Source organism: Castor canadensis, chromosome 2, assembly GCF_047511655.1.
Source record: "Castor canadensis chromosome 2, mCasCan1.hap1v2, whole genome shotgun sequence".
Lineage (NCBI taxonomy): Eukaryota > Metazoa > Chordata > Mammalia > Rodentia > Castoridae > Castor > Castor canadensis.
In genome coordinates, this window is record NC_133387.1 from 157,408,953 (window position 1) to 157,421,273 (window position 12,321).

Genomic DNA, 12,321 nt, shown 5'->3' on the forward strand with positions numbered 1-12,321 from the left:
GAGATTGCTACAGCAGCTTCTCCCACAGGAATTAACCCTAGAAATGCTAAATTTATACTAGGAGCCTGAGTAAACTTAAGAGCTCAGTGGGAGAAAGAAAAAATTTAAAAGTAGCTTTCTTTGTTTTGTGGCTATTACACTTGGATATATTATAAAAATGATAGATCATCTTGATCGGGGAAAACTGCAAGACAAAAACAGGTTAGTGGACACAACTTTCTTCCTTTTCGCCATCAGTGTGAACAGATTTAAATTCTTTGTGTATTGAAGATAAAATGTGTAAAATGTGTCCCTAACTAACGACTTGGTGGAGAGGGAGGTCTGTGAGAGGGGGAGAGAGAGAGACAACGTCTCTCTATGTAGCCCAGGCTGGCCTTGAACTCATGATCCTCCTGCCTCAGGCTCCTAAATGCTGGGATTATACTCATGTACCACCATGCCCAGCTACTGATGAATTTTTGGTTATGACTTCTTCATATTGGAGCCTCTGGAAAAAGAGAGATAAAATTAAAAGAAAGGCAAGCTCCACACAAAGATACACAGATATACTTTTAGTGATTTAAAAAGGAGTTTTTAGTTTCCAATGAGTTTTTGTAAAATCAGATGATAATTTTCTGGCCTGAAATGCATGTTTTTTAGTGGGTCAATTTGAAACAAAAGATAGACGAGTAAAAAAAGCATACTTACAAATGATCAGGCTGGTCATCAAATTCTAAATATGCCCTAATTGGAGCACTCCGAGCTGTCGCACAGACAATCTCATACGAAGTATCCCTTGCCATCATCGTTTTATCAGTAATACTCATAAATGGGTCATTCACTATATCCTCACTAATCACAACACAAGAACATATCTGACTCATCATCCCAACATGACCACTAGCAATAATATGATTTATCTCAACACTAGCAGAAACTAACCGAGCCCCATTCGACCTAACTGAAGGGGAATCCGAGCTAGTATCCGGATTCAACGTAGAATATGCCGCCGGACCATTCGCCCTATTCTTCATAGCAGAATACACGAACATCATCATAATAAATGCTCTCACAACAATCATGTTCCTAGGAGCATTCCACAACCCCCTAGCCCCAGAGCTATACACTATCAACTTCACCATCAAAACCCTCTGCCTCACCATACTATTCCTATGAATCCGAGCATCCTATCCCCGATTCCGATATGACCAACTCATACACCTACTATGAAAAAACTTCCTCCCAATCACTTTAGCCGCATGTATGCTACATGTATCCATCCCAGTTGCCATATCAAGCATCCCCCCACAAATATAGAAATATGTCTGACAAAAGAGTTACTTTGATAGAGTAAAATATAGAGGTTCAAACCCTCTTATTTCTAGAGCTAAAGGAATCGAACCTAGTCCTAAGAACTCAAAATTCTTCGTGCTACCATATCACACCCAACTCTAAAGTAAGGTCAGCTAAATTAAGCTATCGGGCCCATACTCCGAAAATGTTGGTTTATATCCTTCCCGTACTAATTAACCCCACTGCCAAATTAATTATCTTACCCACTGTAATTATAGGAACAATGATTACAATAACAAGCTCCCACTGACTAGTAATATGAGCGGGTTTAGAAATTAATATATTAGCATTCATCCCCCTACTAATCAATAAAGGAAGTCCACGATCCACAGAAGCAGCAACCAAATACTTCATGACACAAGCCACAGCATCTATACTACTACTAATAGCGATTGTAATCAACATGCTAGACTCAGGCCAATGATCAATCACCCATACACAAAACCACATCATGTCATTCATAGCCCTAATAGCACTAACCATAAAACTCGGATTAGCTCCATTCCACCTATGAGTACCAGAAATCACCCAAGGAGCTACCCTGATGTCAGGAATACTACTACTAACATGACAAAAACTAGCCCCAATCTCCATCCTACACCAACTAACACCATCAATCAACCATCAACTCCTCATATCAATAGCCCTACTATCAATTATAGTAGGCGGCTGAGGAGGACTAAACCAAACACAACTACGCAAAATCATAGCCTACTCATCAATCGCCCACATAGGATGAATAATAGCCATCATCTCATATAGCTCAATAGCCTTTATACTAAACCTAATCATCTACATCTTACTAACCATCACCATATTTACAATAATCAACTACAACACAAACAACAACACACTCACCTTGGCCCACTCCTGAAATGTAACCCCAGTAATTACCCCAATACTACTCATCTCACTACTATCACTCGGAGGACTCCCACCACTAACAGGATTCCTACCAAAATGAATCATCATTGATGAACTGACAAAAATGACCTAATCTTAATACCAACAATCATAGCCATGCTAGCCCTACTAAATTTGTATTTCTACATACGAAATACATATACTTACAAAAGCTTTGCTGGCCACGTGGACTTAATACATAGCTGTGCTGTCCTCTGGCATCTATGTTTACTATGCCCCCAAAAGTTGCTGGCTTTTTGGAATCCTGAACACATTCTAATTGCTTGGACCAGACTCAAGCTAAAACCTGATACGGTCACTCAACATGAAGCTATGCTTCACTAAAAACAGACAGAACAAAACTCAAGTTTTGGGTCTGTTGCAGATTTAGGATATTCCTTTGTAGGAATGTAAATTATTAAAATATTATGTTTGCTGGCTGGACTCAGTCTTTTGCAGATGCTTATGGGAAAGGACTTATTTTTCATGGAATCACCTAACTTGAGCTACTGATTGGCTATTTATTTTAAATACTGAGACTAATTACACGCCTAGTTGTGATTCCTAGCAAAAGTTGAAAGTTAGGGGACAGGAAACCCCACCCTGCACTCTAAAGAGGCTGGTCTCTGGACCTGACTTACTATGTTCAGCTTTCTGGATTAGGTCTAATTTGCAACAATATACTGATAGTTTAACTCTACATCTCCCACCTTTCTCCTGACACACAATACACCTCCTTCATGGGAGGGATATATCATGATTTTTTAGCTATTCATTTAAAAAAAATTAAGTAATTTTAGAATTAGAAAAGAGTTATAGTACAGAGTTCATGTATATCCTCAATCAGTTCCCATTTATGATAACATCTTACATAATGATAGAACATCAGTTGTTTAAAAGACTACCCAAAGAAAATTAATTTAAAAAGTAAAAAATTTAAAAAAAAAGAAAGTCCACAGATTTTTTTTTTTTATTAAAGAACCAAGGGAAAAGGGACTAAAATGCTAAAACTACTTGGAATTCTACTCACCTTCCATTGATAGCACCCAGAAGTTACTCCTGTTGATGCCAATCCGTATCCTTTTCCTCCACTGCCATGAGTTAAAATCTGCCCATTTTCTACTAGGCAACATTGAGCTTTCTCTGGATCAAAAGATACTTCTTGTATAGGAAGATTTTCATCTTCTTCCTCCAGCTCTCCTTGCTTCTACCAAAAATGAAGCTGCATCAGTATTTGGGAATAAATCAGATCTCTAATATTTTACGAGACTCTGTGGCTTTATTCCATATCTATATCTATATCTATATCTATATCTATATCTATATCTATATCTATATCTATATCTATATCTATCTATCTATCTAGCTATCTATATATATAGAGAGAACATCTACTATTTATCACTTACTGTGCAGGGCAGGGGGAACACAATGCCAAATAGTGCATGGTCCCTGCCTATAAAGAGCTTTCATTCAATTAGGGAATATGGAGACAAACAATGTCAGTTACATAGTGAGAAAATTATAGAAGTTACATGATAGGCATAGTGGAAACATTGAAGTATAAATATCTAACCACACTTGAGAAGGACAAAGTAAGCATTCAAAAGAGAATGACTTCCAAGATGAGTACAGAATGACGAAAAGGCATTATTAAGCAGAAGGTCAAAGAAGAAAGAGACACTTAAGACATTATGTACAGCATGTGCCAAGGAGTAAAGGAATAAGAGTTCAGTGATTTAAAGTTGCTGCAAGCAGTATGAAATTTCTAGAGGATGAGAGTGGCAGAAAAGGAACATAATCATAGAAGGCCTTATATGCCAAATTAAGTTTAAACTTTAAAGACTAATTAAAGAATGCCTACAGAGATGATTTCTATAGGTGATCTGTGATCCGATCTGTGTCTTATAAATCATTTTACCAGTGGTGTGTAGGATGAAGGCATAGAGACTAATCAAGAGATTGCTGCAAGAGTTCAGGTTAGAAATAATGAAGGTGTAAATTCATTCATTCATTCATTCATTCAATGAACACTTATTAATCATCTACCAGACACGCTCTCAGATCCCCTACATTCAGCAGTGTAGAAGATAGGCAAAAACTATGCTCTTGTCGAACTTATATTCTGGAAGCGTGAGATGAAAAAAATAAGTAAAAAACAAGTAATAAGTGCTAGGTGATGTCCAAAGGGTGTGTGACAACTACTTTCAATAGTCTAGGGAAGGGATGCTACAGAAGTGATAATTAAGTTGATTTCTAAATGATAAGAAGTTTCTGAAACACACCTAGAAGGAATATCCAGTTTAAAGTCCTAATGAAGGCTGGGCCCAATGGCTCACACTTGTAATCCTAGCTACTTAGGAGATGGAGATTGGGAAGATCATGGTTCAGGGGAGCTTGGGCAAAAAAGTTAGTGAGATGCCCATCTCAATCAATAAGCTGGGTGTGGTGGCACACACCTATCATTACAGCTATGTGAAAGGCCATGGGTAACATGATAGCAGTCTGAGGGCAGGGTCAGGCAAAATGTAAGATCCTATCTGAAAAACAACCTAAAGTGAAAAGGGCTGGAGGTTTGACTCAAATGGCAGAGAGCTTGCCTAGCAAGCACAAGGTCCTGAGTTCAAACCCCAGTACTGAGGAAAAAAAGTCCCTAAAGAAGGAACAAGTTCAGTGTGTTCATGAAAAGGAGAAAGACAAATTGTTCGGAGTACAGTAAACAAAGAGAGAGGACAAAAAGGTCTAGACTTTATCCTAAAATTGATGAGAAATCATTGGAGTCTTTTTGAGTAGGGGACCAATATATTCTGATTTGTAAGTATAAAAGATCAATCTGGATCCTGTGCAGTGAATGAACTATAGGGGTAACAATGGAAGCAAACAGACTAGTTAGGGGGCTACTACATGGTCTAGGGCAGAGATGGCAATGGCTTAGAATAGGGTAATGACAGAGATGAAGAGGTGGGCAAAGTCAAGTAACATTTTAAACAGGAGCCAACAGAAGAGCCTGGGAATTGTATGAATGGAGAAAACTTGGAAGAGTAACAGGGGAATCAAGGATGACTTCTAGGTTATTTGCTTGAGTAACTCACTAGGAGACTGAAAACCTGGGGAAAGAACAGGATATGATGGAATTAAACATGCTATTTTTGAGATCCTGAGTATGAGATGCCTATTAAACTACCATACAAGTGTTGAGACCACAGAAGATGGGTATGTAAGTATAGCATTCAGGAAAAATGTCAGAACTGGAAATAATAATTTAAGAATCTGGCATAAGGATCCCAATATGATTCCTTGAGGTATCATATGGAAAAGGGAAGAAGGGTAGAGGTTGAGAAAAAAGGAATCATGGAACTAGGCCACCATATACTCCAATGCTTAGATTAAACTGAAGAGGAAGAATCAATAAAGGAGAATGAGAAACCATTATACTGAAATGGAAGGAAAATCAGAAAAACTAGAATTGTGAAAACTAAGTGAAGAATTTAGACATGGATTCAAGTGCTATTTAGGGAATAAAATAAGTGGTTACATGGATGGGGACAATTAGGTGAATCTAGAACTCCCAAGAATTTAGGTTTGGAAAACTAGATGAATGATAGCTCCACTACCCAAAACTGGGACAGAAAAAAAAGGGAAAAGCTTTAAAGGGAGATACTAGGGCTACCATTAAGTTTGGAAGACACTCCATGTAAGTAAAATGGTTGTGGGTATGGACAACACTGCTGGTAAAGAAAGCTAAGGACAGAATTCTAAGGCAAGCCAACATTTTGAGATGGAGCCAACAAGAAAGCAGCACCAAAAAAGAGTTATTGCTAGAGGCTACCAAGGACTGACAGAGGATATATGGAGATATAGGAAAGGTAGTGCTTTGAAAACAACAGAAGCCTAGAGTTTCCAGAGGTAGAACAGACATGAACAAAAACACATACAGTATAGTCCCTCAATATCTCAGGATCTGCATCTGTAGATTCAATTAAGCACACTTTGAAAATATCTTTTTAACTACCTACACTGAACATGTTCAGACTTTTTTCATCATTATTCCCTAAACAATACAGTATAACAACTACTTACATAGCATTTACATAGTATTAGGTATTAAAAGTAATACGGGGTAATTTAAAGCATATGGGAAGATAGGCATAGGCTATATGCAAATACTACACCATTTTATAAAAGGGTCCTGAGCATCCACCAATTCTGGCATCCTTGGGAGATCCTGGAACTAATTCCCTATGGACACTAATGAATAACTGTTCACTGTATTCAGCAATTAACAATTATCTTTGTCATTCAATTTTGGAATCTAAAGGGATCATAAACAGTTGGGTTGAAGAGATGAGAAGTAAGGATGTGGCTGACATGTATAGATTACTCTTCTGAGAAACTTAATAATGAAGAACAAGAGAGAAGACAGAGAAGGCTTCATGGGTAAATGTGTGACCTGAAAGGGTGGAAATGAGACATAAGTATAGTCATAAGCTGAGGAGAAGGAACCAGTGGAGAAGAAGGCAGAATCCAAAAGAGGACTGGAATAACTGATAAAGCAAGGTCCCTCATAGGACTTGCATTCAGAGACAGGGGATAGGGTATTCATTTATACTATCTAAAAACACCTTTTTGAAAGAACTAATTACCTGTAATTTTATTTCTTGTTCTTTTTCCTTTATCTGAATAGCATGTTTGGCCTGAGCAATGGGAGTCTCCCACATACAATCCGATAGAAGAGAAAACAACCGTTCAACAACCTGTTTTATTAAAGTAAAAAGGATGATGAAATTTATAAAGAAGAATTTTATATATTTTTGAAAAAGACATATATATAATTATAATATTAAAATACAAATGAAGCTTAATTATACCAATGTCCAACAACTACTTTTGGTGGATTGAAATGGAATATATTTTAGGAAGATCATTAACTCACTACAAAATAGGTTCCATTGCCTTTAAATTGCCTTATTAGAATATGGACCTCTGATTAGTTTGTACAATCTCAAGCATTTCTTGCTCTAAAGACCTATGCCTACTCAAGAAATTCCACAGACTGTCCTTTACCTGTATTCCCTATCCCTCTACTTCCCACATCTCATAACTTAATCTCTCTTTTTCTTGCCTGAGGATGAAATAGTAAAGAAAGCAATCTTTAAAGTAGAAATTATGATATATTTATAAGTAAATAGACTATATATAAGTTTGGATTTTGGGCAAATCATGTTGCAAATATGGAACACATCTAGTAACTTTAAAAATAGAAACCTGGGCCATTTGGTCATCTTCTACACCAGATTCACAAGCTGGTAGCACAGCTTCAAGGACATGAAGTGCAAGGAGCCTTGTTCTTAAGTTACCAACTAGAGGAATACCTAGGGTGGAGGAGAGACATTTTCTTATTAACCATATGACTTAAATTCAAAGTTAAACCAAATTCTTGTTTAACAAAATCCCTGGGGCTGCTAAGCATTTATGAGTGAAACAGACTTCCTTTCAACATAAATTCTGGACCTAACCTATACCTACTAATGCACATTTCATGTTCATGCCTCAGTTTATACATATCAACGGAAAGCACTATCAATGGATAGCACTATACCCCTGTGAGGTATTGTGCTATCCATTGCCACATGCATTAGCCCTGTTAATTCTCAAAGACCCTAAATTATAGGTCTATTTTACTAACAAGAAAACTGAGGCACAGTAATAATCTGATCAAAGTCACACAGCTCAGTAGAAGTAGAATTTTAAACAGGTCTGTGAATCTCTAAAGCTCATGCTTATTTATACTTTCTCATTGTCTCTCCCTAGTCCATTCACTGTTTCACAGAGATTGTTAAGGTTAGTGGGGAATAAGCAGTTTGTACTAAAGTTAGAAAAGGTAGGAACAGAATAGTGATGCCTTATATACATATAACTAATAAAAACAGTTGAAAATAAATGAATATATGAGAATTTAATATGGAATAAGCCTAATTTTGTTTTTGTTCGGTACTGGGGATTGATCCCAGGGCCTTGTACTTGCTAGGCAGGTACTTTACCAGTCCAAGCCTCGTTTTATTAAAAGAAAAAAAAAGCTGTTGTAAGTTATACTACTAAGAAAAACTACTCTAGTATACTGAGAATGTAAGCATATAAAATAACCCATAACATGGAACATTACATTACATTGTGTTTTTGCATGTTTAAAATACATTAGGGAGGATGAAAAAGTGTTTTCTTGATGTAGATAGTGGTGAGGGTTATACAACATTATGAATACGCTTAATGTCATTGAATTGCACAATTAAATAATCAAAATGTTAAATTTTATGTTATGTATAGTTTAAATTCATTAATTAAGTTAATTTAATTTTTAAAAATTAGGTAAGGACTGTCAGTAATCCATAGAAGCAGACAAGACTTTCACGTTAGAAGAAGGAATTAATCTTATTATTTAGAACGACCACACAATCAGAGTCATAATCAAGGCAACTGAAACCACATCATAGTAAGAGAGAATGGACAAACTCAGATCTGCAACTTGACAATCCAACATGTGAGATCAGATCCTATACCACATTATCATATGAAGTGGAATATTCTCCACTTGTTTTTAGTGCATATTACAGTTTGAACAAATGGCATCAAGTTCTCTAGATTAAGTACACAACCTTCTCCAGTGATACTTTCTAGTATTAATTCTCTATCAATTTTTACCCCTGAAATTAGTTTTCTTTCAATCAAACAAGTGTACTCAGAAAATAAGAAAGAAAAGCCTTGAAATCAAAACCAAGTGTCCAACGTTACTAAAGTCTGGCATTATTTTAATAAAATGCATATGATTGTTAAAATATTCTAAAACAAAGGCAAAGGACATTTACCTGAGGAACACTTTTGAGATGCTATATTTAGAAGCACCTCTGTCCACTTCGGGGAAGCCATTTTTGATTGAATTGCTTTTGAAGACACAACTCTGCGAAGAAAAACTAAAAAATCCCCTAGATGTAGTTCAGCTGCATGTTGTTTCCTAAGAGTGGCTGAAGAGTGAAGAGGTAAGTTTACATTATACACAAAGCCAATAGAAAACAGACTTATCTCATCAAGCTTACATTTGGATTGCAGTAAGCACAATCTAGGTTTTCAGTAAACTACTCACTTTTGAAAACTTAAAAGAATAGAATGGGGAAAGCCTTTAAAAAAAGCTAAATTAAGCATCCTTCACATCTGTGTACAAAAGGAGTAAGCATGCCAGAATGCATATGTGTACTTGTTTTGTCTATTTTTTTTTATTGTTTTATTATTCATATGTGCATACAAGACTTGGGTCATTTCTCCCCCCTGCCCCCACCCCCTCCCTTACCACCCATTCCACCCCCTCACTCTCCCCCCCACCCCTTTGATACCCAGCAGAAACTATTTTGCCCTTATCTCTAATTTTGTTGAAGAGAGAGTATAAGCAATAATAGGAAGGAACAAGTGTTTTTGCTGGTTCAGATAAGGATAGCTATTCTAGAAAGCAATGGTTCCCTATTCAAGCCTAGAGTTCTACTGGATAGACTATTGAGAATGCTCTGGGTCCCCTAAAGTTGTATATAAAATTATGTACTTGTGTGGATTTAACTTTTAAAAGTTCACAACTTTTATTACACTTTCAAAAAAATCAATGATTCTTGCTGCTCAACACCACTGAATACTGTATTTCCTAAAAAGACTTATTTTCTCAGATTCTACAAAGAAACACATTTCTAGGCCTGAGTCTGGTTTGCCTGAGAGCAAACTCTACATATAAGACCTTTCACACAATATTGCCCTAACCAATCTTCTTGGCTTTTCCACCAGCATCAACATCAGCCTCTCCCTTAGGACCACGCTCATTGTTTCCCTCTACCCTAGGTACTTGGAAGCAACAGAGAATTACTTTTATAGGAAGAGAATTGCTATTCTCAATGGCCCTCTCTCTAGGACAACTAGAGGGGAACAGATGGACTTGGTCTGCTGTTACATATGCCAAGATTTAGTCATTGAAGAACTGTTTCTCTCTTTACTGGACATGGAAGGATCCAGTTTCTTTAAGTCCTGTAGGCTGAAAAGTAACTACAACTCTTCCCTGTCGTTCATATGCATAGTACTTCGCATAGACTGGTAAGAGCCTATTACATTAACAACCATTTATCTCCCATTGGATGGCAGGAAAGCAGAGGAGGCAGAAAACCATGTTTTTACTTATCAGACCTTGTGATTCTGTCTAAGATCTTTGTGTAAAGATGGTTCTCTATACATAAACAGGGAAAAGGAACCGGCCACTGATTTAGCCTCTGAAACTGAATACCTTAGTTCTTAGCCAGATACACGTCTTCCTACATTCTGGCTTTAAGAGATTCAAATATTTCTTCCGAGCTTCTTGCATTATACTGTAACTATCTGTTTACATGTCTGCCTCTCTTATACCCTAGAAGGTCAAGGATAAAGTTTATCATTTTGCAACCCAAAAGTATTTCCTCTATCTATCCACTTCATAAATCAATAATACTAATATGATTTAAATAGCATTTAATTTCTAAATTTATTATAACATGCCAATATTAACATTAACATTCACTGAGCTTTCTCCATGTACTGTACCAGATGCTGCTCTAAGTTATTTAATCCTCACAATAATCTTTAAAGGTTGGTTCTCTAATTATCTTTACAGAAAATGAAACTGGGGTACAGAATGGTTAAGTAATTTGCTCTCTCACTCTATCCAGCTAATCTAGAAAGTATTTTTAAGGGCTCCCAGAGTTATTATGGTAATAAAACAGGCAGGTTCACAATCTTTTGTGAACAGTGTTCACAATGAAGCTGAGAGTAAATGATGTACCAGCAACCAGAACTTATGTCAGCTAAGTATAAGAATTCTATTAGTGAGCAGAGAACACAACAGCCTAGGAAGAGGCTGAGGTCCTCTAATTATAAGTCAGTTCTCAAATAGCAAAACCCCTAGTTCCAGGAGATAGTTTAAGAGTTGCAGTTAGAAAGGGCTTGTCAGGATCAAATGCTAAAGAAAATCTGAGCCTCCCCATAGGCGATGCATAACCTGGGGAAATTGGTCCCCTAAAATCTAAGTCCTAGAGCCTGTGCAGCCAAGAAGAGGGAACCTAGAGAATGGGCAGTATGGTTGTAGCATTAGTGTGAATAGACTAAATAAAGGATTGGTCAGAAGCTCATCTAACTAACACACATTTAGAGAGAAAAGGGGCTTGTAGAGGAACAAATAAAAGCCTTTTTTCATGTCTCACAATGGAAAGAAGTCTACTTTCTTATCATATGCACACAATGAGGATTCAATAATATTTGTAAGTAATGACAGAGAAAAAGGCTTATGATACCTCTGAAATCTTTCTTCTCAGTTTCTCCACTAAAGTCAACTTTTTTTTCTTCTTCTCCATCCTCTTCTCTTTCCCCTTCTCCAAAAGAGGCCATAAGTAGTACACCAGTTTGAGATAACAAATTCTTCAACTGACTACAGAGTAAATCCAACAAGGACTGAACTACCTTGGGGCTCAGTTTATCAGCATAGGTCCTATGTGAAATAAAAGAGGGGGGGAGCTTTATGAACACAGAAGGGAAAACATTGTGGAAAGTATGGAAAAACCAGGTCCCACATAGTTCTACCACAACACTCATGATACTTACCCTGTAGTGATGGCTAGAATCTGCAGCAACCTTGTACTGGCCACTTTCAAAGCTGTGCTAAGCTGTGAAACACCCGTCTTTGGTAACAACTGCAGGGGTTGTCCTAACATGGTGTCTGTGCCACATAACTGTGATAACACATTTAGCAGACCAGTGGAAACTGCCAAGGAAACATCCACTGGTTGATAATGAACACTAAGGGCAAAAACTGTAACCAAAAGGAGACGCTGCTGGGCTTCTAAAAAAAAATAAATAAAAGAGAGATGGTTGAGAATCTTCTTTGCAGTAAACAAAGCATTTACTAAAATGAGTTCTTTCCCAAAACATAAACAGTAGTACAGAATACTATTCCATCTTCAAACACTTATTCTTTATCTGTCAGTTGGTCTACTAATGTGAAACATGAAATGTAGAACATTACCTATCACA

General features: G+C 37.0%; 1 protein-coding gene across 14 annotated transcripts in view; it reads right to left on the reverse strand.

The window, feature by feature from the left end:
* Nucleotides 1–12,321, reverse strand: part of Herc1 (HECT and RLD domain containing E3 ubiquitin protein ligase family member 1) — a 218,121-nt gene that overhangs the window by 72,858 nt on the left and 132,942 nt on the right. For 13 of the 14 annotated variants that reach the window (XR_012445504.1, XM_074066147.1, XM_074066154.1 and 10 more), the window contains 6 exons: nucleotides 11,893–12,130; nucleotides 11,586–11,779; nucleotides 9,099–9,254; nucleotides 7,501–7,607; nucleotides 6,879–6,989; nucleotides 3,266–3,442 (listed from right to left, as the gene is read on the reverse strand). Coding sequence is in view for 13 of the 14 variants with exons in the window: in XM_074066147.1 (XP_073922248.1) it covers nucleotides 3,266–3,442; nucleotides 6,879–6,989; nucleotides 7,501–7,607; nucleotides 9,099–9,254; nucleotides 11,586–11,779; nucleotides 11,893–12,130 (983 nt within the window). In the remaining variant the exon portion in view is untranslated. The remainder of the gene's footprint in view (nucleotides 1–3,265; nucleotides 3,443–6,878; nucleotides 6,990–7,500; nucleotides 7,608–9,098; nucleotides 9,255–11,585; nucleotides 11,780–11,892; nucleotides 12,131–12,321) is intronic. The other variant, XM_074066148.1, reaches the window with a different exon arrangement.